This window comes from Lucilia sericata, unplaced genomic scaffold, assembly GCF_015586225.1.
Source record: "Lucilia sericata isolate MDLA Ls3-8-SP2 unplaced genomic scaffold, ASM1558622v1 Contig000166F_arrow, whole genome shotgun sequence".
In the NCBI taxonomy this organism is placed as follows: Eukaryota; Metazoa; Arthropoda; class Insecta; order Diptera; family Calliphoridae; genus Lucilia; species Lucilia sericata.
The window spans coordinates 36,961-60,527 of record NW_023994195.1 but is presented as its reverse complement, the minus strand read 5'-3'; the positions used below and the strand labels follow the sequence as shown (position 1 = coordinate 60,527).

Sequence of the window (23,567 nt, the reverse complement as noted above, 5' to 3'; positions counted from 1 at the left end):
TACTCTGCCTTACAATTAAATTAGGGATATTGGTATTCCGGAGTATGAAGTTCAATTCAAAGACAAGCTTATTACAGATTTAAGTTTATCAAATTGTAAGCAAAAGTGTTCTTGTTTGAAAGGACTAAAATTATATATTTTCAAAACAGAGGTGACTCTTTATGTATCTCTTTATAAATATTCCAATCCGACGTGATACACAGATTTTAACTTGATTTTGTCGACCAATACATATTATTAAATTAACATCAGAAAATCCATAGCGTTTCGCGTAAATATGTAGCCAAAAACCATGAAGTAAAATAATTCGTTGGTATTTTAAAATTCAAATTTAAGTTCCAAATTCACAGTACTTTAACAAAGAGTTCAAATCATATATTATGCGGATAACGCATTCCGCAACAACATAGAAGAAGTCCAACTTTCTTATATTATTTTCCCGAAAACTTAGCTCACTTACTCAGTTCACCCTTTGCAATCGCAACAAATTTTTGAAACGTGACTTCTTAAGCACATGTAACAATATACTGGTGCATATTCCTATAAACGCACATCACTTTTTTTCAACAAATTAGAAAAAGTGAAACTAACAAAAAATTTGCGGGGTACTAATTGGTTTATTAAATTAGTTAAGACTTCGTTTACAATATGATAAATATTAAACTTAATTTGTACTTCATATTATTTTTTTTAACTTAATTTTAGGATTTAACTTCCATTTTGAAGGGCATTTTCCTATAAACGCACTTCAATAAATGAGCCAGTTTACTGTTTTTAATAGTGAGTGGATGTTCCTTTATTGTGGATTACTTCGAGAATGAGATCTGGCATTGATTCAACTAATTTTTTAAGGAGATCGGCATCAGTTTCCTCCCAGACTTGTTTAATTTTTAGTTTTAACTCTGAAACTGTCATTATGCTTTCATTCTGGGCATTAGTTGCGTAAACTATGCGGGCCATGTACCCCCACAAGTTCTCCATAGGATTTATGTACGGACTGCATGCCGGCTAGTCCAAGAGGGGAGTGCTATGTCCATGAAACCATACTTTTGGTTGCTTAGAAACATGGATTGCTGCATTATCGTGTTGAAATATGCAGTCGTCTTCCATTTTTTCATCCATAAATGAAATGAGACCATCTTCATTATAAATTTGGCTGTTCATTTTTGTTGGAACGAAGCGTATTTTTGAATTTCCAGCTGCAGAAAAAGCTGCCCAAACCATCACACTCCCTCCACCAAAATTGCGATTTGACATACCTACGTCGTTTGACCTCAAATCATGCCAATAGCAAGAGTATGAATCTGGGCCATCTAAATAAAAGTTTTTTCATCTGAGGCAATTACTTTTTTCCCCTCATCACCCAATTTCATTTATTTTCATGCAAATTTGAGTCGGTTTTCTTTATGCTGATTTTTAAGCATTGGCTTGCACTTGGTTTTCTTCCATTTAATGTTACCATCTGTTCATAAAATGTGTGCAAAGTGTTTGGAAGTCCCAGGAAGGTTAAGTTTAGTGATTATTTAAGTTGCAATTAATTTATTGCGGGCTGGCTCTTGTTTTATGAGATTAAACTATCATCTTGTTAATTTTTTATTTCCTTTTGTAGGTTTTCGTACTCCATATTTTGGACCTTTCTTGATAAAATTGAGAACAACACCTTCAAAACGTCCAATTTTGCGAGAAATTTCTCTATTAGAGCACTCTTGGTTAAGAAAAAATTTTATTTAAATTTTTTCCTGGTCAGAAAAAAAGTTCCCTTGGGCATCGTTTAAAGTTATGAAATTTTTCGATAAAACCCGAAAATTTTATCGGAAATGAAAATTTTGCTACAAAAACATAACTTTAGTTGAAAAAAAAAAAAACTAAAATTGTTCAAAAAAATTTCTTTGTCACTTTTTAAAAACAAAATTCGCGTCTGCGTTTATAAGAATCTTCCACTTAAATTAACAGCAAGATCATTTTATTGCCTTGTAAAGGAATATAGCAGAAGTGAGAAAACCGATTTGCTTACATTTAAAAAATACCGCCATGTCGCTTCTCATTTAGAGTCTTCAACATTGCTTTTGCACAAGAACAACAAATATATAACAAAAAAGGAGAAAAAAATTAAGTCCGTTTATAGGAATATGCACCAGTGTATTTGATAAAGAAACCTTTTCGCTACCTTGAAGAAATATGAATATGAAAGATCCCACGATCATAAAATTAAACATCATGTTAACATATCAACAATGAAGTCATTCTATCTTCAAAACATGCAATTGAAAACCTATCTGAAATATTATATATTCTCAATGTACGGGAATATTTTATAGATATGACATCTCTACATTTATTAGACCTAGGGATTAATGGACTAGGTCAATTTTCGGATGGACAATTATTTAGAACAATAAGATATCAAAATATGTATGGGGGTCCGCGAAATTAAATAAGTTCTTTAAGGGGTCCGCGAAGTAAAAATCGGTGGGAACCGCTGGACTAGACTATAGACTAGACTATAGACTAGACTATAGACTAGACTATAGACTAGACTATAGACTAGACTATAGACTAGACTATAGACTAGACTATAGACTAGACTATAGACTAGACTATAGACTAGACTATAGACTAGACTATAGACTAGACTATAGACTAGACTATAGACTAGACTATAGACTAGACTATAGACTAGACTATAGACTAGAGTATAAATGACTTTCAGAATTTTTTTTTCTCAAGAAATTAGTAGTAGTAACCCTCGTTTTTCCATTGATATAAATAATCTCACACAAATTAAAACAAAATTAAGTAAAATTTTCGTATTATTATGAATAAATTTTTCGCCAAACATTGATCAGTTAAAGTGCATTTAATTAAATTACATCGAGTATAATTTTACGATTACTTCTGATTGTGTGTGTTTAAATTTAAATGGACTTAAGGGAAATGTTATCAAACCAATTAGATATTTAAACGTATAATTGTATTATTTGCATTTCTGTGAAGTGGGACTACTTAGGAAGCTAATAACTTTGTCTTTATTATACCGTAACATGATATCAAAAAAGCACTTTAAATTATACAAAAAAAGTTAAATTCATTTTGTTAATAGACTTTAGAAATAATAGTAGATATATCTAATATATTATAATCTTTTGGAACCTATGTACATCTATAGGTCTATTTTTATTGGCAAAAGTTTAAACAAAGTTCAAAGTCATTTTTTGTTATTTTATTTGTGAACTGCATATTTATCGTTATTAAAAATCGATTTGATAACACTATTTTTTAAATTATTATTGTTTCAAATTAAATGTTTAAATAAATTATTTAAATAAAAATTCTAAATTATATATTTATTATTATTTTTATTTTAGATTTGTCCAACAAAAATGGCCTGTTTTTGTGAAATGATAGGGCTCGCCTGTTTAGTGGCGCTCCTTATGAGTTTTTCCAATAAGGCACCATATCAGCTAAAAATGGCCATATTTTTAATTGGTTCAGGAGCCATTGTACTTATTTGTATACCATTTATGATATTCAGACCAAGAGATTATAAAAATGCATTGTAAGTTTAATAAAATTTATAAAATTTGTAATCTATTAATTATTTGTTTCATTTTTAAAACTAGTGGACCCGCCTGGGGTTGCCGACAGTTGTGTAAAGCTTTGGGCGTGACCATGGAAGTAAGAGGTCTAGAAAATATACGCAAAAATACTGGTAGTGTAGTTTTAATGAATCATCAAAGTGCTTTAGATCTTTTAGGTAAGTAACGTTTGCCTAGATTTCCCTTTTCGCATGATTTGTATTATCTTTTATATTCACAGTTTTGGCTTATCTTTGGCCCGTGATTGGACGTGCTACCGTTGTCTCCAAGAGAGAAGTTTTATATTTACCCTTTTTCGGTTTTGGTTCCTGGCTGTGGGGTACATTATTCATTAACAGATCTCGCAAATCAGACTCGATAAATGCTCTGAAAAAAGAATCAAAAGCTATTAATGAAAGGGGCTGCAAATTACTACTCTTCCCCGAAGGTACACGCAATTCCAAAGATACCTTGTTGCCTTTCAAAAAAGGTTCCTTCCACATTGCCCTCCAGAGTCAATGCCCCATACAACCGGTGGTCATATCGAAATATTGGTTCTTAAATAGCGAAGAGAAAACCTTCCGATCCGGTCATGCCATTATACAAATTTTACCCGAAATTCCTACAGCTGGCTGCACAACGGACGATATGGATGCCATAATCGATAAAACTAGAAATATTATGCAATCAGAATATACTAAACTTAGCCAGGAAGCTAAGGCCATAAATTCTAAAAAGCAAAATTAAGTAATAGATCACCTTTACATGAACATTTGAACATCAAAAAATAACGAATTAATTGACAAACCACAAGAAATTCTAGTTTTAACTCAGGTATTGTAGCATCAATTTCCTAAAGCAAAAACCAAAAAAAAACATAAATAATTTTGTATTGATTACAAAAAGCAAACCAAAAAGACGGACAAAGAAAACATCTAAATCGTAAATCGAAGAACAACCAAAAAAGTATTTGCTAAAGCAATTAATTTAGAGAAACTGTTTAAAAAATGATAAAATACATTTCTCGGCGATAACTTTAAAACTTTTTTCTTCTGCTTACCGTAACGAAGTAAAAAAAAATTAAAAAAGAGACAACGTACGAGTACTTTGTTTATAAAGATTTTCTTTATTTTTTATTATTGTTTTAAGTTATTAGATATTGTATTTATTCTATATTTGAAATATATTCATAGTAAATTTAACTAATTTTAATAAAAATGCGTTTAAAAAGAGAGATAAAAACAACCAACAAACACACAATTTATGAAGTAAATTTGAGTTTTATTTAAAAGAGAATGTGATATGTATAATAGAAATGGTTAGTATCTACCAGCTTAGTAAAACTTCCGTTGAATATTTATTGTCTAAAGGAAATGCAAAATATAATGATAATACAGAGTTAAAACTGTATTATCTACCTTGGAAACACCAATGTTAAACAGCGATGGGATTCAGTACTTACTTACTTACTTACCTACCTACCTACTTACTTACTTACTTACTTACTTACTTACTACTTACTTACTTACTTACTTACTTACTTACTTACTTACTTACTTACTTACTTACTTACTTACTTACTTACTTACTTACTTACTTACTTACTTACTTACTTACTTACTTACTTACTTACTTACTTACTTACTTACTTACTACTTACTTACTTACTTACTTACTTACTTACTTACTTACTTACTACTTACTTACTTACTTACTTACTTACTTACTTACTTACTTACTTACTTACTTACTTACTTACTTACTTACTTACTTACTTACTTACTTACTTACTTACTTACTTACTTACTTACTTACTTACTTACTTACTTACTTACTTACTTACTTACTTACTTACTTACTTACTACTTACTTACTTACTTACTTACTTACTTACTTACTTACTTACTTACTTACTTACTTACTTACTTACTTACTTACTACTTACTTACTTACTTACTTACTTACTTACTTACTTACTTACTTACTTACTTACTTACTTACTTACTTACTTACTTACTTACTTACTTACTTACTTACTTACTTACTTACTTACTTACTTACTTACTTACTTACTTACTTACTTACTTACTTACTTACTTACTTACTTACTTACTTACTTACTTACTTACTTACTTACTTACTTACTTACTTACTTACTTACTTACTTACTTACTTACTTACTTACTTACTTACTTACTTACTTACTTACTTACTACTTACTTACTTACTTACTTACTTACTTCTTACTTACTACTTACTTCTTACTTATTACTTACTTACTTACTTACTTCTTACTTACTTTACTTACTTACTTACTTACTTACTTATTACTTACTTACTTTACTACTTACTTACTTCTTACTTACTTACTTACTTACTACTTACTTACTTACTTTACTTTCTTCCTTACTTACTACCTTACTTACTTACTTACTTACTTACTACTTCCTTTCCTTCATTCAACTTATTTACAATTCCTATTTATCGAAATTCCTTCCGTTGTTCAATTCATCTCCTACCGGAACACGAAATAATCGATAATGCCGTGCACAAACTGTTTTAACAACCTAGGAAATTTTTTTAAAAATTGATAAAGATGTTCTTCAACAGAGATGGTATTCTTATTTATGTATTTGTCCAAAGAAATTTTTACCTAATAGCTGATTCCGCTTTTTTAATTTACTATAATTTTATATTTACTTCATATTTAATTGTAATTTAAATCACATTTAAATATAATTTCATTTATTCTTGATAACATAAACATACATATTTTACTGTGAAAGATGTTAATTTAAAACAATGACAACTTTCCCACCCTGATTGTTTTACACATGTTTTTGTTTACTTTCTTTTGTAAGAGGTGTGGCAACTCGCAGAACAAAAGTAAGTTTTTTGGTGTTGCATTTTTATAAACATTTTTTTCATTTCACAATTGTTAATGCATTTTGATGAGATCTACTTTATTTAAAAGAAAATAATAAAAACTGAAACGTAAAACATGGGTGTAACCGGCCTATGGAAATTAATAGAGCCCTGTGGTAAACCTGTGCCGGTAGAAACGTTGGAGGGAAAAGTTCTAGCCATAGGTAAACATTTTTCACAGTTCTGAAAATTTTAAGCCAAAATTAAATATAACCCCCTTAAAATTGTTAGATATATCTATATGGTTACATCAGGCCATTAAGGGGTTCCAAGACAACAAGGGAGCTGCTCTGAATAATGCCCATTTATTGGGGTTGTTTCACAGATTATGCAAATTAATGTATTACCGGGTTAAGCCCGTGTTTGTATTCGATGGTTGTGTACCGCAATTGAAAAGAGATACTATAGTAAGTTTTAGTTATTAACAAATTATAAAGAAAGCTTTGTTAAAAGAAAACACTTTTATACAGGCTCGACGTCAACAGCAACGAAGTAAACTTAACAGTGAGGCAGATCGTATACAGGCTCTACTGCTGCAATCTTTGGCCAAAGAAAAAGTAGTACAACAGGCTCTGGGCCCTAATGCCGAGCTCTTGTTAACCTCACCCATTAAGAAATTAGCGGGAAATAAAGCTAGCCGTAAAGAGGATACCGTGGATGATATGTTTAAACTTCCCGAATTGCCCTCTAACTCTAAAAGTAAACCAAATGAAGATGAAACTACAGATGAATCCTTTAATGAAAGCTCTTATTATGATGATGATGAATATACCACCACCTCAGCCACTGATTCTTCATTTGATGAATCGAATCCTCGCGTTGCTTACACTTCCAACATTCAAGCTATTGATGTAAGAAGTAAAGAATTTCTGCAGTTGCCCGCTGATGTTAGGTATGAAATATTGGTGGATATAAAGGAAACTCGTAAGCAATCATCATGGGGTCGCTTGCATGAGCTACCCTCACGCAATGATGATTTTAGTAATTTTCAAATGAAACGTTTACTTAAACGGCGTGATGTCCAAGTCAGTCTTGAGACGGCCGAACAGGAAATGGGTGGTCGCACCTTAACCTACGCTGAGCTAACAAATATATTTAGTGAAGAAGGGATTTTAGAGACAGACATTGTTGAAAAGGGTACCAAACAAATCAGTTCAGATGAGCACACCCGTTTCCTGCTGGTTAAAGATTTAAAAAAGAAACTAGCACAAGCCAAAGAAGAACCAATTAAGGAGGAAAAGAAGGAAATTAAAGAAGAAGAGAATAAAACAAAAGTGGCAGAGGATGAAATTAAACCTTCAACTTCTAAAGAGTCTGATAAAAAATTGGGTAATGAATATGATGCCGATTTGGAACTGGCTATTGCTTTATCTCTACAAGATGACGCTGATAAGGTATATGATGAAAAAGATTATGATTACGATTCCGATGAAAGTCTTAAATTGACTAAAGCTCAGCGTCAACAATTGCAAAATGCTGCCAAAGGACCGGCTCGTTCATATATGATCGAATATGCGGGCATGAATAAGGAAGAAGTTGCTGGGATTTTGGAGAAAACCCAAGTAAATCCAGATTTTGATGATACTTTAGATATTGAGCGTTTAATTGGTGATGCAGGTGAAAAGGCAAAAGAAAAGTAAGTTCATCTATCTATCTATCTATCTATCTATCTATCTATCTATCTATCTATCTATCTATCTATCTATCTATCTATCTATCTATCTATCTATCTATCTATCTATCTATCTATCTATCTATCTATCTACCTATCTATCTATCTATCTATCTATCTATCTATCTATCTATCTATCTATCTATCTATCTATCTATCTATCTATCTATCTATCTATCTATCTATCTATCTATCTATCTATCTATCTATCTATCTATCTATCTATCTATCTATCTATCTATCTATCTATCTATCTATCTATCCATCTATCTATCTATCTATCTATCTATCTATCTATCTATCTATCTATCTATCTATCTATCTATCCTTTTATCTGACCATAATAAACCACTTTTTTAGGGAACCTACAGAAGAAGACTCTTGCAAGGATAAAACTAACAACAATGAAAGTCAAGATATACGTCTTTGTGTTACGGATTCCGATGCTACAGATTCAGATTTAGAAGAAGTTGAAGATTCACAGAAGCTTATTTCAAACACCTCTAAATTTAAAACCGATTTGAATTTAGCTAAAGATATTGGTAAAACTACTGTAGAACTAAATAAAGCAAAAGATGTAGAGGGAACTGATTCCGATTTAGAAGAAGTTAAAGATTCCGATGCTACCGATTCTGATTTAGAAGAAGTAGTGGATACTACAACATTAAAAAGTAAATTAAATAATAAAATGCTAGATTTAGAGGATGAATGTGTAATAGAAGAAACCCCACCCTGTTTAGCAGATGAAGAATTGGAAACAAAAACATCACAAGTTATAAATATTCAAATTGATTTGAGTAAACCTTTAGAACAAGAAGATGATCTGTTCGCCGATATATTTGCGGATTCACAGGGTAAAGAGGAAATCATAGAAGAAACGCCCGCATCTATTAAAGAAGAAGATAGAAAACAAGAGAAATCTTTGAATAAAGAAATCAAACCTTTACTTTTAAATGAAGTAATACCTAAACCACCAAAATCCGAGAAAATACTGTCCATTTTAGATGAATTAAAACAACAAGCTGAGGAAGTTAAAAATATCAAACTGGAAAACATTAAACTAAGTGATTCTGTCATTGAGCTCTCCGATGATGATGAAGCTGCCTTAAAATGTTCTAAAGTTAAAAATGAAATAATAGAAGTCTGCGATAGTGACGACAATGATAAAAGACCTTCAACCCCACCGCCGCAATTAATGCGTAACACAAATCAATCTCCCAGAAACAGCTCCAAGTCTCCTAAATTTAAAACTCCATCTAAGAATCATTCGATAACAGAATTTTTCAATGTTGATTATGTGGTAAAGCGCACACCGGATAAACCCTTAGAAGGGGAAAACGAAGTGGTGCCCAAAGTAAAATCACCATTTTTTGTGCGTAAGACACCAAGATCGGGGCGCAAAAGTGGCAGTAATTCTCCCTCACCCAATAAAAAGTCATCAAAGGCGACTAAAACTTTATTCGGGCAAGATAATGAAAGTTCTGCAAAAGATATGGCCACTAATTTGGATAATGATTTTGTACCTTTAAAGGAACCGCAAATAGTAAGTGACAAAGATGTTCTCACAGAAGCAGCCAATATTTTAAAATCACAAAAAACCCATGAAGAACTTAATACAATAGCCTCAGATTTGGCCAAAGAAAGAAGAGATTTAGAAAATGAACGCAATCGCCAGGATCGTATGGGCATGTCTATAACACAACGCATGAATTCTGATTGTCAAGATTTATTACGTCTGTTTGGGGTGCCCTTCATTGTGGCACCCATGGAGGCAGAAGCCCAGTGTGCATTTCTAGATATAGTACAACTTACCAATGGCACCATAACAGATGACAGTGATATCTGGCTGTTTGGTGGTCGCACTGTTTATAAGAATTTTTTTGCCCAAAATAAACATGTTTTAGAATTTCGTTCGGAACAAATTGAAAAAGATTTCAATTGTGATCGCAAGAAATTAATACAATTGGCTTGTCTTGTGGGTAGTGATTATACAACGGGTAAGTGATGTGTTTGTTTTTTTTTTTCAGTTTTACAGATAGGATTTGATCGCGAAATTAAAAAAAAAATAATAAAATTTTAAATATTCCAGGTATTCATGGTATTGGCACTGTAACTGCCTTAGAAATTTTAGCTTCATTCACACCCAAGGATCTTATCAATAACCCCGAAGATTCCTCCACAACATCCATACAAAACATTCTCATCACGCTGCAAAGATTTCGCAATTGGTGGCAATCTTTTAAGTCAACTGCAGCACCTCCTGGCACTTCAGCACGTTTGGCTTTACAGAAGAAATTAAAAAATATCGAACTACATGAAGGATTTCCCAATACTGCAGTAGTCGAAGCCTATTTAACACCCAAAGTAGATGAAAATAAAGAAACCTTTACTTGGGGTTATCCAGATGTAGAGTCATTAAGAGAATTTGCTAAGAAAAATTTTGGTTGGACCACAAGTAAAACGGATGAAATACTTAATCCCGTTTTAAAGAAATTAAATGAGAAACGAACACAACAATCGATACGTAATTATTTTAATGTTAAAAATGCTTTAAGCTTAAGACAAATTAAGGTTAGTAAGAGAGTGCAAAATGCCATTGAGAAAATGTCAGGTAATGTGGACTCAGATGAGGCGGCTGAGAAGCCTACAAAAGCTAAAAGAGCTAGAAAAGCTCCCACGGCGGCAGGAGGTAGAAAAAAGATAGAGGTGGTTTCAAAACCCGAAGAGGAGGAAGTAAATAATGTTAGTTTAGTTATAGAACCCAATCGTAGCGAACAAATAGCCAGAGGTCCCATAAGAAGAGCCAGTAAACGTGTTAATATACCAGAAACCAAACAAATTATACCACAACGTGAAAAAGATTTGGCACAAATGGAAGCTAATAAGAAATTAGCAGCAGAGATTTTAAAAAAGACTGCCAAAGAAACCAAAAGAAAACGTAAGACCTAAAAAAAGGGGAAGATAAACTTTAGAGAAAACTTTAAGTTATAATAATTATTATGTAAACTATTTTAGCATGTATATTTTTAATTTTAACAAATAAATATATTTATTTTTCTAATTCAAAAGCATATAAATAATTATCACGTGAACCCACATAAACATATTTATCTTTTAAGCAACAGGGTGAGGAAAAAACTTCAGCTTGCAAATGATATGATGCTAAAATTTCTCCTTTAATTAAATCTATTAACACCATTAAACCCAGAGTGGAACAGGCTAATATATATTGTTGGGATATAACAATAGGCGTAGAAAATACCGCCGCATTTAGAGGAACTTGCCAATGTAAAGTTAGTTCTTTTGTATTATGTGCGAATTTCAAACAGTAGACATTTTTATCATGACAACCAAATATTATAAAACTGTAATTGGCATTGTGAGGCTGATGTAAAGTCACGCCAGAAAATACATTACCCTCCGTTTGAAAAGCACAAATCTGAAATTTTAAAGAAGATTATTTAAAAATAAATCTATTGATATGGCTATAAACTACCTTTTCTCCATTTTCTGCTTTGCATATGAAAATTGAACCCCTGACTTCTGCCAAAATTATAAAACTTTCATGTGAAGTTTGTAGTTTTGCCGGAGTAGAAAATACAGGAGATTCTAGTTTTTGTAACCATTTAATGGAACCAATTTCAGCTTCTATTAAGGCATAAGTACCATCCAAAGTACAAAATAACACAGAATGATCCATAATTTGCAAAGGTGAAGAAAAAATGCCTTTGGAACCAAGTTTTAAGCTCCAAATTGGAGATAAGCTCTAAAAATATAATCTTATGAAAAATGTTTACCTTTTTCTAAGTTGAGCGATTACTTACTCTTAAATCAAATGCCATGATATTGTTCTGATCCGCATATGAGGCAACAATAACCATATTTTTAATAACTAAAGGTTTTGCCTTAATCATACCCTTAACATTTAACTTCCAACTTATGCTGCCATTATTGAAATCAAAGCCATATAAATAACCATCGTAACAACCCACTAAAGCCAGTTGCGAAGTAACAAATACCACCGAGCATTCTATACGATCATTTAGTTCCACGCGAGAAATTTCTTCACCACTTTGGTTATTTAGCGTCAATAATAAATGGGAATGAGAACCTACAGCCACCACCTTGTCTTGGTATAAAGAGGGTGTAGCATCTATGCATTTTTTAAGATTACAACGCCATAGCTGCTTAAAGCTAGTGGTATAATTTTCTAATCCCTCACATTTCTCATTGGATTCATGAGAATTTTCTAATTTTTTTGTGGTAATCGTTAAAAAATTTAATATTTCTTCAATTGTTGTGGAATTATCCAAAAGCATTTCCAATATTCTACGTTTATCATCATTGTGTTCCATTAGATCTGCTATTTCAGTGGCTAAACTTAAAGCCTGAAATGAAGTACCACCCGCCTGCAAAAAGCTTACATTTCTATACAATTTTAAACGTTTTACGCAAGTTTCATCTTTAGCTTTCGTATCTTCTTGATCAGTTAATTGGAAACCCATTACATTTGTTAGAAAATCTTGAAATATTTTAACAGCTGAAGAACCTATTTTCTTTACAAATATTTCATTTAAAATCTTTTTACGATCCACTTTACCATGACAATTTAAAGGCAATTCATTGCCATATAAAACTTTATCAGGTTGTTCATGATTATCTAAATTTTGTTTAAAATTATCAAGTATAATGTATCGTTCCTCTAAGGGTACTTTATTACTGTTTACTAGATAAAATATAAGTTTGGAGGATTCTCTGTGCCACAAGGAAATTACTTTATAACATACATTTTTGTTACTTAAAAGATGTTCAACTTTTTTACTTAAGGAATCTGGAAAATGTAATTTAAACTCTCAAAATTTTCTACATTGTGTTTTTAATAATAAACTAATGCACTTACCCAAACATAAACGTTTTCCCAAACGTTTAACAGTGTTATTTGTGCGTCCAAGATAAAATAAATTTCCACTAGCATCACGTTGTACCAGATCTCCAGTTTTACGATAAATAACATCTTTTAATTGCATTATTTTAACATCATCGCCATCTAATTGTGGTATAAAGCAAAATCTTGTAGAGCTGCCTATTTCTAGCTCGCCTTTACAATTCGTATGTTGCATAATATTGCCGTATTCGTCTAGTAAACGCAAGAAAGTATAGTCATCTAAAGGTTTTCCTAAAGGTATTCCACAATCTTTTGTTTCGGCTTGGTTATTAAACTCATAAATACTAGACCAACAGGAAACTTCAGTTATACCATAGATATTGAAAATCCGCTTGCCAGAGTTAGAAAAATCTAAAGGCAGCCATGTTTGCAGTTCTAATGCGGCAGGAAAATCTTCACCGCCTAAAATTAAACATCTTGAAATTAAGAAAATAAATAGTTTTGCTAAAATATTGTCTTAAAATTTATATTTCTTACATTACCTTAAACTAGATTTATTAACTAGTATCTCATCATGTATGCTTTGTTTTCCAAACAAACGAAACAGAGAAGGTGTAGTTTGAAATATTGAAACTCCTGGAAACATTACCTTAAGTAATTGTTGTGGCTGTAATCTTATTTGTTTGCTTGTAATTAAAACACTGGCTCCTGTTTTTAAAGCTAGAAATAGTTCAACTACAAATGGATCAAATGAGGGAGGAGAACCAAGGAATATAACATCGTTTTGTTGAACATTCAGCAAACAACTTAAAAATTATAAAATTAACTAATTGCAACAATATTTTTAAAAATGTTTATGTTTATAAAATACCTTAAAGATGTTATATTAGGTTCTATACACTCAAAGGGTACATGAACCATTTTCGGTGCACCAGTACTGCCGGAAGTTGCTATAGTATAACATAACTTTACATTTTCAATGTAATTTTCGTTTACCCTTGAATCCAAATAGTAAATATTATTAAAAATATTTAGGTTCTTCTTGGTTTGTTTTGAATTGTCACCCGATGTTTGAAATTTAGTTGATATTACATATTTAACACCACTTAATCTCAAATACTTATCGGCATCTTTGGTTTCATCGAAATCCAGACAATAGAAATGACAATCGTGGTTAAGTATGCTTTAAAATTAAAAAAAGTAACGTTATTTTTCAAAACGAGGAAGATATTCATTGAAATTTGCTGGTACTACAATGATTACAGATTCTTCATTGGAAATAAAGGACTGCTTTCAATTAGAGTTCGTTGTTGGTGCAACAGAAGGTTACTTATCATATCAGAAGGTTACTTTCATTACCGAAACATTCTACTTCCGCATATGTACATGTTATTCAATTTATTGTTTATAATTACCTTAATAACAAAACGATAGATGCTGCCGAATGTTCCTTGATATCGACAGCAATTCCAGCATGATTTTGCACTTGATATTGTTGAAAATGTGCTATACATTTTGAAGTTTCCTTTAAAATAGTTTCATAACTATAAATATTTTCATTTTCCAATGATTTACGTTCATAAATAAGGGGATTATTTTGATAATTTTCTAAAAATTTTAAATTATAGAACTTTTTAGACATTTTTTTTTGTTTACAAAATATATTTTACAAATTGACAACACTTGTCAAACAGTTTTTTGGAGATAAACAGTAGTTGGCAATGCATGAAATGAAGTGTGATGTTGCCATATTTTGTGTAGTTGTACAGTATTTGAGTTCATTACATTGTAAAATGTTAAGCGGTGAAATTTTGTTTAAATAATACATATGTGTAAATTAGTTCAATTTTTTTAATACTGATTCGAAAAACACTATACAATGGGTAATGTTTTTTCATCACTTCTAAAGAAATGCAAATAGGACACTATGCGGCCTGTTGTGTGTTCCCTTATCAGAGTCTGTAGAGAGATCGAACCCACGACCGTCATAAGCGGCACTCGATTTTGACAATTCATATTCTATTTTGTAATGTATATTTTTCAATTTTAATAAATTAAAACAAGTTCAGTGTTATAAATAAAAAGTTGTAAAAATTAAAAAGTATAAAAAATAATACCATTCAAATTATAATTTTTTATATTCACTTCTTTTTTCTAAAATGTTTCACTTATAATGGATGAACTTACAGTAAAAAAAAAATATTTTGACGATGGAATGTAAAATTATCTTTCGGATTTCTGATTGCTTTTTCATAAAATTATATAGTTTCAAAATATGTTTCTAAAAATTACTACAATCTATTTACAAATGGGACACACAATATGATTCTATGAATAATTTTTTTATATTTTTTGAAAAGGTATCAATTACACTAAAGCGCCTTGGCGACACATCAAATTGTTTGACTCAAACGGTAAGTTTTTTGATAGTGTTAGTAAAAAAACTCAAACCGCATATATACATGTGAGTTTACACTAACACAATAAAAAAACTTACCGTTTGAGTCAAACAAATTTGATGTGTGGCCGTGTCGCTTAAAATTTTAAATTAAAATGTCTTAAATCTCTCAATTTCTATTAAAAGTTATTGTTTTTGTTCCATTGATCTTTTTTGAACTGTCCCATTTATCACTACATTCCCCTGCAACGCCTTTTTAAAAGCAACAGTTTTTCTTGTGCAAAGAACATGTGGCAACACCGCCAACTCTGTCAGATTGACACATTTCAATTTGTTTTCATTTTTTTAGTACAAGCAAAATTTTTTTTGTTAAAAAGTAGAAATATTTACTATTTATGTGAAAATTAATTAAAAATATCTATAAATTATTAAAAAATAATAAAAAAAACCCAAATTAATAAAAGCACTGGCCGATTTTTGTAAAAAAGGCTAAAGTGCAATTAAGTGTACTGAAGAGAGTGTAAAAAGAATTCTAGAAGTTTTTTTGTGAGGCGGTCATGTTCAGCAGACACTCACCCTTGAAACGTAAACACAATGAATATCATGATCCAGACTATCCTCAACAGGAATCACAAACAGCAGAGGAAGAGGAGGACGATGATACACCGGGCTGTAGCACACATTTTGCAAGTAAGCGAAGAAAGCCCGGCGAGGAGATTAAAACAGAAAATGAAGCGCCAAATGAAAATTATTTACATAAAGTGAGACAGGTCATAGAAAGAGAATTCCAAAAAGAGATTGTCATGAAACAACAACAATTGGAAGAAATTGATGAAAGATTAGAAAAGGCTAAACACCTGTTGGATCGGCTGCGTTATGGTATAGTATCGGCCTATTATAAAAAACAAGAAATACCCCTGACGGCGGCAGATGCTGCCACCTTACGGGGCCCCAATTGTCTATTCGAACGCGAAGATAAAGGACCACAAATGCCTTTACATCCATCTATTAAGAAGTTAATAGGCAAAAAGCCTAAAGATCTTAGTGAAGTTATTAGATCATGTCCCAAAAGAACGGCGGCTCAAAATGCTGTGCAAACTATACGTGCGAAGTCACAACTACAAAAACGTGAAGAAAGAAAACTTAAGCAAATCATACGGGAACAAGGCATTGTTATAGATCATTCAAAACAAAATTCCACAGAAAATAATGTGAGTTCATTGTTAAATGCCGCCGCACAGAATAATGCAAATAGTAGTCAAGATTTAACAGCCACTAGTGTTAAACAAGAGAAGAAAGGCAAGAATATTGCTAATAAGCCTTCTGGAAAATCTCTCAATGCTGCTCGCCTTAATAATAAGATTAAACATTTGATAGTGGTGGGTAATACCTCAAAGTATATTGGGAATGAGGTGGAAAGGGATATAAAATCGCAAGCGCAAAATCTAACTCACAAATGGTTGGTATATGTGCAATCGAAAGATTCGACGAAACAACCCATAGAACATTTTGTTAAAAAGATACGTTTTCATTTGCATCATTCCTATCGTCCCAATGATGTAGTCGACATAGAAACACCTCCCTTCCAAGTGTCGCGACGTGGTTGGGGTGAATTTCCCATACGTGTGCAGTTATTTTTTCATCCAGAATTTCATCAAAAACCAGTACAACTTGTGCATAATATTATTTTAGATCAAACCTTGTCTGGTATACAGACTTTGGGTGCTGAAACTTTACTGGAAATTTGGTTAAGGGAAGTAAAATCTACCAGTCCAGTAAAGGAACTTAAACCAGAAACTCAAATAATGAAAAAACCTGAAATTCCCACAAAGCTAAAGACAAGTTTAATGAGCCGTTCGGAAGAATTAATGGATGACAACTTATTAGATTTTCTTAATAAAATTGAAGCATCTCCCTGTTCCATAAGTGCTGATATAGAGAAAATACAACCTACAGTTGTAGTAACCGAACCATTGGGAGTTAAACTTAAAACTCCTAGTCCGGAGAAATGTAAAGCTTTTTCACCAGCTCAACCAAAGTCACCAGTTAAAATGCCACCTTTGTGTGAAATAGCAAAAATACCGGAAAAATCTATAGCGAATATTACAACTACAACAAATATTACCATAAAAGAACCCGAAAAAACATTTGCTAATACCCCAACTGCAATAAAGAATACCAATATAGAAACGACCAAAATTCCTGAAAAATCTTTAGCTATTACTCCCACCGTAACAAGCAATACTGTGACGGCAGAAGCACTGCTAATAGAACATAAATCTTTAGCACTTACCCCTACCACAACCAGCAATACTATAACTGTTTCAGCTCCACCCTTAACAACTGTAGCTGCAGCAGGAGAATTTAAAACACCCATATTTACCAATGGCGCTTTAACCACAAAACCTATGACTACTTTTGTTCGATTACCCCACAGCTCGACACAAGTTAGATTCATCAATACAACAACGACAGTTTCAAATAACATACCACCACCTCTCAGACCCTTAACACCTACACCGCTAACCACAACAATTCCCCCTCAAGTTATAGGCTCAACAATAACACAAAAATCTTCTTTGGTTCTAAATAAAGATGGTAAAATACTCATGCCGGCGGCCTCGGTTGCCTCAGCTGTACGTAGAACTATATTACCTATTGTTAATAGCAGTTCAACCTCCAATATCCCATCGAAAACATCACAATTTATGAATGCAAATAGGCCGAATCCAACATCGTTGTCTTCGGCGGCTCCCAAGCAAATTTTACAAAAGAAATTGGTTCAATTGGTCGATTCAACGGGTAAAGTTAAATATATTCAAATGTTAGTTGCGGCCAGTTCTGCTTCGTCTAGTGTACATAATTTGAGTACATCATCGGTAGCACCGAAACTTATATCGATGGCTCCAAGTTTAGTGAAAAATAATACAGGTAAATATTGCTATAATTTTGAAAAACTTTTAAACTTTTTTTCTAAAGACGTCATGGACTCTGGGCTTTTTTGCCAATTAGTTTGCCTTTGTAATATGTTTCTCGCAAATGATTGCGAGTTTTACCACAAATCCATTCAGTTCGAAGGATCGAATCTTTCCTCCAAAACATCTGTTTTATAGAAATTATTTAATTTTGCTTCTTAAGTTTATTGCCTATCAAAAATCCAATCATAACATCTCATTTCTCTTCATTACAGTCACAAATACAACACAAATCACAAATACCGTTACTACGCCATTGCTAAGATCACCAAATGGTGCACAACTGATGCCGGCCATGACAATGAAACCAAATATTTTTAAAATTGTACCTGAAAGTATGCAAACAAAACCACAAATTCTAACATTTAGCACAACAACAGTTGTGGCTACGAATACAAACACCGTAACAACTGCACACAATCAACAGCAGCAGCAACACAATCAGCAATTGCAACATTCAATTGCAACAAGTACACGAACGATGGGACAAATATCAACTCCATCTACAATGAGGCCCCATAGTAATAATGGGCTGAAATTACCAGTAGCAAATAAATTACAAAAACCCAATGGTACTAATCCCTCAATGAATGCCACTAAAAATTTGGTATTCCAAAAAGAAGGTAAATTGTATATAATCGATCCACAGCAAATGAAATACAAACAGCAGCAGAAGAAACAAGTTTCACTGCTGAAACCACAAATAAGTTTGCTGAAACAACAGCAGCAACAAAAACTTAATAATACTCCCCTAACACCACCAGCCACAGCAGTCAATTCCTTGATAGACACTAAGCCAACAACTACGCCAACACAATTAACGAATAACACTACGATTGTGCCACAGGTTCACTTTGGCCTTAAACAGCAACGTATTAACTCTATTAATGCTCTGCAGCTAATACAAATGAAACGTGTTTTATTTGAGAAACAATTTCTGCGTCAAGAGTTTACAACTGTACGTTCAGCCGTTGAATTTCTCTTAAGAAGATTAAAGTTAGTAGTCTCTAAAGATTCTTTAGTAGCTGTCTTTCCCTTTGTCTGTCATACGCTGCAAGAATTTCATTCACTTACCGCCTTTAAACAACGAGCCTGTGAGTGGTTAAGAGCCAAAAATATTTCGCGTTTGATACGTAATCACAAAGACTTGCAGCGTCTAAATAACACCTCTAAGGAAACATTTTGGTCTACTAAAGAAATTGCTATATTTGCCCGACAATATGCCTATACACCTCCCATTAAATCATTACCCAAGCCGGGTGAACAACAAGAAGCGGAGGGAAACAATAAAAAAGATTTGATGGATCTGGTTAAGAGTGAATTGAAACAAGAACATAATCTACAATACGACACTCTAACCGATCATCAGAAAGTAAGTAAATGGGTAGATAAAGTGTGGCATACTTTGGAGGAATTTGAATATCATGAAGATCAACATCAGTTAATAGACATCGATGGCATAACTGAGGAAGAACCGAAGAATAATAAGAGAAACTCTTCTTTAAATCATAATACTTCTAATATTTTACCTAGTGCCTCTACTTTGGACACTTATTTAACACCTCCTTCTCACTTAGAACATCAGTGTCAATTGGTTTCTGATATTTGTAAAGATTTACACATAAAACTCAATCACGAAGAATTGGATACAAAGATTTATCATCCCTCGACCCAGACGGTGTTAGCTCAATGTCTGCATTTGTTTATCGAAAAACTTTTACGTCAATCTATAGCTGAAAAACAGGAGAAATCGTCAACGCCCTCTACTTTAGAAACCATATGTACTCTAATGCCCCAAGATTTGGCTAAGGTTTTAGCCACTAATAGCGAATTTGATTTTCTTACCAATAATAATTTTGGTAGTGCCTCCTTGGCGGAGTGCTTAGAATCCGCCATTAAACAAGAGAAATCTTGATTGTTTTTAATCGTTTATAAGTTTCAACCTTTTAGCGCCTTTTTTCATTTTATATCATTAGTTCTCTTTTCAAAAGTATCTTTCTCTTAAACATTTCTAAAAAAAATTATGTACTCATTTTGAAAATCAAGAATTTCTTTTAAAACTGACTTCGAAAATTTTGTTTTTAAAATATATTTTTTTGTATGATATAGTTAATAGTTGACATAGTCGTTAGCTAAATAATAAGAAAAACATATTATATTTTAAAAAAATATTGTAATTTAATTGTTGTAAGTTGTAGATAATAATTAATATTAAATCTAACTTAAGCTAAATGATATAAAATAAATTAATAAAGTTGAAATTAAAGTGCTACTACTATATAATATTTTATAAAAAAAAAATGATGTATAATTATTTGAACAAAAAAAACCTGACGGATACTATCCAAAGACCCAAAGGTCATAGGTTACCTATAAAGGAGCTAGAGCTCATGGACGGAGTCTAGCTCTGAAACTTTAACTCTATTTATGGAAACACTTTTTCCGGATTGTCTGTCAAATGAAGTTGAGGCTGACGACCAATGGGACTTTTGAGTCTGTGGCGACAAGTCATACCCCGAGTTATATAGAGGATATAGTTACTAGGGAAAAGTAAGAATGGACGGTCAATTCAATCGACCCTTTCAAATTACCAGGGCCGAAAGGCATATTTTCTGCTGTACTAAAGAATTTACCTGTAGACGCTTTATCTATTCTGCTGATTATTGATAATATTTGCCTTATCAGTAGGTATTTACCAAATAGTCCACATGCTTAGCAGCGGAACTATAAACACGAACCTAGGGGATCATTGCAATAGGAGAAGGAGGGACGCTACAAGGAAGGGACGCTCCTCTATTGCGGTAGGCGTCTTTACTTATAAAGGCGACTTTATTTATAAAGTTCGTTATGTGAACTGAAAGTCCAATTTTTGAACTTTAAAATAACGGTTAAACCTCAGACTCATAGTCTTAGTAGATTATTGCCTCAAAAGAATATTTTCTGAGTTTTTCTCTTATTATTGATCAATAAAATATAGATTTAGTGTGTAGTCTAGTCTAGTCTATAGTCTAGTCTATAGTCTAGTCTATAGTCTAGTCTATAGTCTAGTCTATAGTCTAGTCTATAGTCTAGTCTATAGTCTAGTCTATAGTCTAGTCTATAGTCTAGTCTATAGTCTAGTCTATAGTCTAGTCTATAGTCTAGTCTATAGTCTAGTCTATAGTCTAGTCTATAGTCTAGTCTATAGTCTAGTCTATAGTCTAGTCTATAGTCTAGTCTATAGTCTAGTCTATAGTCTAGTCTATAGTCTAGTCTATCTAGTCTATAGTCTAGTCTATAGTCTAGTCTATAGTCTAGTCTATAGTCTAGTCTATAGTCTAGTCTATAGTCTAGTCTATAGTCTAGTCTATAGTCTAGTCTATAGTCTAGTCTATAGTCTAGTCTATAGTCTAGTCTATAGTCTAGTCTATAGTCTAGTCTATAGTCTAGTCTATAGTCTAGTCTATAGTCTAGTCTATAGTCTAGTCTATAGTCTAGTCTATAGTCTAGTCTATAGTCTAGTCTATAGTCTAGTCTATAGTCTAGTCTATAGTCTAGTCTATAGTCTAGTCTATAGTCTAGTCTATAGTCTAGTCTATAGTCTAGTCTATAGTCTAGTCTATAGTCTAGTCTATAGTCTAGTCTATAGTCTAGTCTATAGTCTAGTCTATAGTCTAGTCTATAGTCTAGTCTATAGTCTAGTCTATAGTCTAGTCTATAGTCTAGTCTATAGTCTAGTCTATAGTCTAGTCTATAGTCTAGTCTATAGTCTAGTCTATAGTCTAGTCTATAGTCTAGTCTATAGTCTAGTCTATAGTCTAGTCTATAGTCTAGTCTATAGTCTAGTCTATAGTCTAGTCTATAGTCTAGTCTATAGTCTAGTCTATAGTCTAGTCTATAGTCTAGTCTATAGTCTAGTCTATAGTCTAGTCTATAGTCTAGTCTATAGTCTAGTCTATAGTCTAGTCTATAGTCTAGTCTATAGTCTAGTCTATAGTCTAGTCTATAGTCTAGTCTATAGTCTAGTCTATAGTCTAGTCTAGTCTATAGTCTAGTCTATAGTCGAGTCTATAGTCTAGTCTATAGTCTAGTCTATAGTCTAGTCTATAGTCTAGTCTATAGTCTAGTCTATAGTCTAGTCTATAGTCTAGTCTATAGTCTAGTCTATAGTCTAGTCTATAGTCTAGTCTATAGTCTAGTCTATAGTCTAGTCTATAGTCTAGTCTATAGTCTAGTCTATAGTCTAGTCTATAGTCTAGTCTATAGTCTAGTCTTCTTGAATAATAAACGATTTAAGACTTCTGTCTTTAATTAAATTTTATTTAGAAGTAAAGAAAATTTTCTTTCAACAAATTTGATATACAAAATTAATGAACACTAGATTAAAATAATAACAAAATTTATAAAGTTATTGAATTAAACAAAGTTTACATATTAACAAGTTAACAAGTCTATAGTCTAGTCTATAGTCTAGTCTATAGTCTAGTCTATAGTCTAGTCTATAGTCTAGTCTATAGTCTAGTCTATAGTCTAGTCTATAGTCTAGTCTATAGTCTAGTCTATAGTCTAGTCTATAGTCTAGTCTATAGTCTAGTCTATAGTCTAGTCTATAGTCTAGTCTATAGTCTAGTCTATAGTCTAGTCTATAGTCTAGTCTATAGTCTAGTCTATAGTCTAGTCTATAGTCTAGTCTATAGTCTAGTCTATAGTCTAGTCTATAGTCTAGTCTATAGTCTAGTCTATAGTCTAGTCTATAGTCTAGTCTATAGTCTAGTCTATAGTCTAGTCTATAGTCTAGTCTATAGTCTAGTCTATAGTCTAGTCTATAGTCTAGTCTATAGTCTAGTTTATAGTCTAGTTTATAGTCTAGTCTATAGTCTAGTCTATAGTCTAGTCTATAGTCTAGTCTATAGTCTAGTCTATAGTCTAGTCTGTAGTCTAGTCTGTAGTCTAGTCTATAGTCTAGTCTATAGTCTAGTCTATAGTCTAGTCTATAGTCTAGTCTGTAGTCTAGTCTATAGTCTAGTCTATAGTCTAGTCTATAGTCTAGTCTATAGTCTAGTCTATAGTCTAGTTTATAGTCTAGTTTATAGTCTAGTCTATAGTCTAGTCTATAGTCTAGTCTATAGTCTAGTCTATAGTCTAGTCTATAGTCTAG

General features: G+C 32.2%; 4 protein-coding genes across 7 annotated transcripts in view; 3 read left to right on the top strand and 1 right to left on the bottom strand.

Moving 5' to 3' along the window:
* LOC119601458 (1-acyl-sn-glycerol-3-phosphate acyltransferase alpha) overlaps window positions 1-4,494 on the top strand; it is a 39,681-nt gene extending 35,187 nt beyond the window's left edge. For both annotated transcript variants that reach the window (XM_037952400.1, XM_037952399.1), the window contains 3 exons: window positions 3,366-3,556; window positions 3,621-3,754; window positions 3,817-4,494. In XM_037952400.1, coding sequence (XP_037808328.1) covers window positions 3,381-3,556; window positions 3,621-3,754; window positions 3,817-4,322 — 816 coding nt within the window. In that variant the 5' untranslated portion in view covers window positions 3,366-3,380 and the 3' untranslated portion in view covers window positions 4,323-4,494. The remainder of the gene's footprint in view (window positions 1-3,365; window positions 3,557-3,620; window positions 3,755-3,816) is intronic.
* A 1,937-nt stretch (window positions 4,495-6,431) lies between these two features.
* On the top strand, window positions 6,432-11,253 carry LOC119601453 (DNA repair protein complementing XP-G cells homolog). 2 transcript variants are annotated; one of them, XM_037952393.1, is made up of 6 exons: window positions 6,432-6,461; window positions 6,550-6,664; window positions 6,732-6,907; window positions 6,971-8,136; window positions 8,533-10,169; window positions 10,262-11,253. In XM_037952393.1, exons 2-6 carry the CDS (start codon window positions 6,577-6,579, stop codon window positions 11,119-11,121), a joined length of 3,927 nt encoding a protein of 1,308 aa, XP_037808321.1. In that variant the 5' UTR covers window positions 6,432-6,461; window positions 6,550-6,576; the 3' UTR covers window positions 11,122-11,253. The 2 variants fall into 2 exon arrangements, with proteins under 2 accessions (XP_037808321.1, XP_037808319.1); XM_037952391.1 differs by lacking the exon at window positions 6,432-6,461 and having other exon boundaries at window positions 6,468-6,664.
* Window positions 11,200-14,700, bottom strand: LOC119601454 (beta-alanine-activating enzyme). Of its 2 annotated transcripts, none has more exons than XM_037952394.1 (7): window positions 14,473-14,700; window positions 13,929-14,240; window positions 13,600-13,863; window positions 13,073-13,533; window positions 11,997-13,003; window positions 11,669-11,938; window positions 11,200-11,611 (listed from the first exon to the last, which is right to left on the bottom strand). In XM_037952394.1, the coding sequence occupies exons 1-7, from the start codon at window positions 14,697-14,699 to the stop codon at window positions 11,222-11,224; spliced, it is 2,931 nt and encodes a 976-aa protein (XP_037808322.1). In that variant the 5' UTR covers window position 14,700; the 3' UTR covers window positions 11,200-11,221. The 2 variants fall into 2 exon arrangements, with proteins under 2 accessions (XP_037808322.1, XP_037808323.1); XM_037952395.1 differs by lacking the exon at window positions 14,473-14,700 and adding an exon at window positions 14,417-14,452.
* Window positions 14,701-15,817: 1,117 nt separating this feature from the next.
* LOC119601457 lies at window positions 15,818-20,627 on the top strand. The gene is made up of 2 exons (XM_037952398.1): window positions 15,818-18,386; window positions 18,646-20,627. The coding sequence occupies exons 1-2, from the start codon at window positions 16,013-16,015 to the stop codon at window positions 20,343-20,345; spliced, it is 4,074 nt and encodes a 1,357-aa protein (XP_037808326.1). The 5' UTR covers window positions 15,818-16,012; the 3' UTR covers window positions 20,346-20,627.
* Window positions 20,628-23,567: the final 2,940 nt, after the last annotated feature.

Bases quoted from the DNA above. Each gene is read 5' to 3' on its own strand.
- LOC119601453 (XM_037952393.1), top strand. From the start codon at position 6,577: ATGGGTGTAACCGGCCTATGGAAATTAATAGAGCCCTGTGGTAAACCT. The intron at 6,665-6,731 runs GTAAACATTTTT...TAAAATTGTTAG, and splicing joins GGGAAAAGTTCTAGCCATAG to ATATATCTATATGGTTACAT. The intron at 6,908-6,970 runs GTAAGTTTTAGT...ACTTTTATACAG, and splicing joins AATTGAAAAGAGATACTATA to GCTCGACGTCAACAGCAACG.
- LOC119601454 (XM_037952394.1), bottom strand. From the start codon at position 14,699: ATGTCTAAAAAGTTCTATAATTTAAAATTTTTAGAAAATTATCAAAAT. The intron at 11,939-11,996 runs GTAAGTAATCGC...TTATATTTTTAG, and splicing joins TCATGGCATTTGATTTAAGA to AGCTTATCTCCAATTTGGAG. The intron at 11,612-11,668 runs GTAGTTTATAGC...TTAAAATTTCAG, and splicing joins AAGCAGAAAATGGAGAAAAG to ATTTGTGCTTTTCAAACGGA.
- LOC119601457 (XM_037952398.1), top strand. From the start codon at position 16,013: ATGTTCAGCAGACACTCACCCTTGAAACGTAAACACAATGAATATCAT. The intron at 18,387-18,645 runs GTAAATATTGCT...TCTTCATTACAG, and splicing joins TTTAGTGAAAAATAATACAG to TCACAAATACAACACAAATC.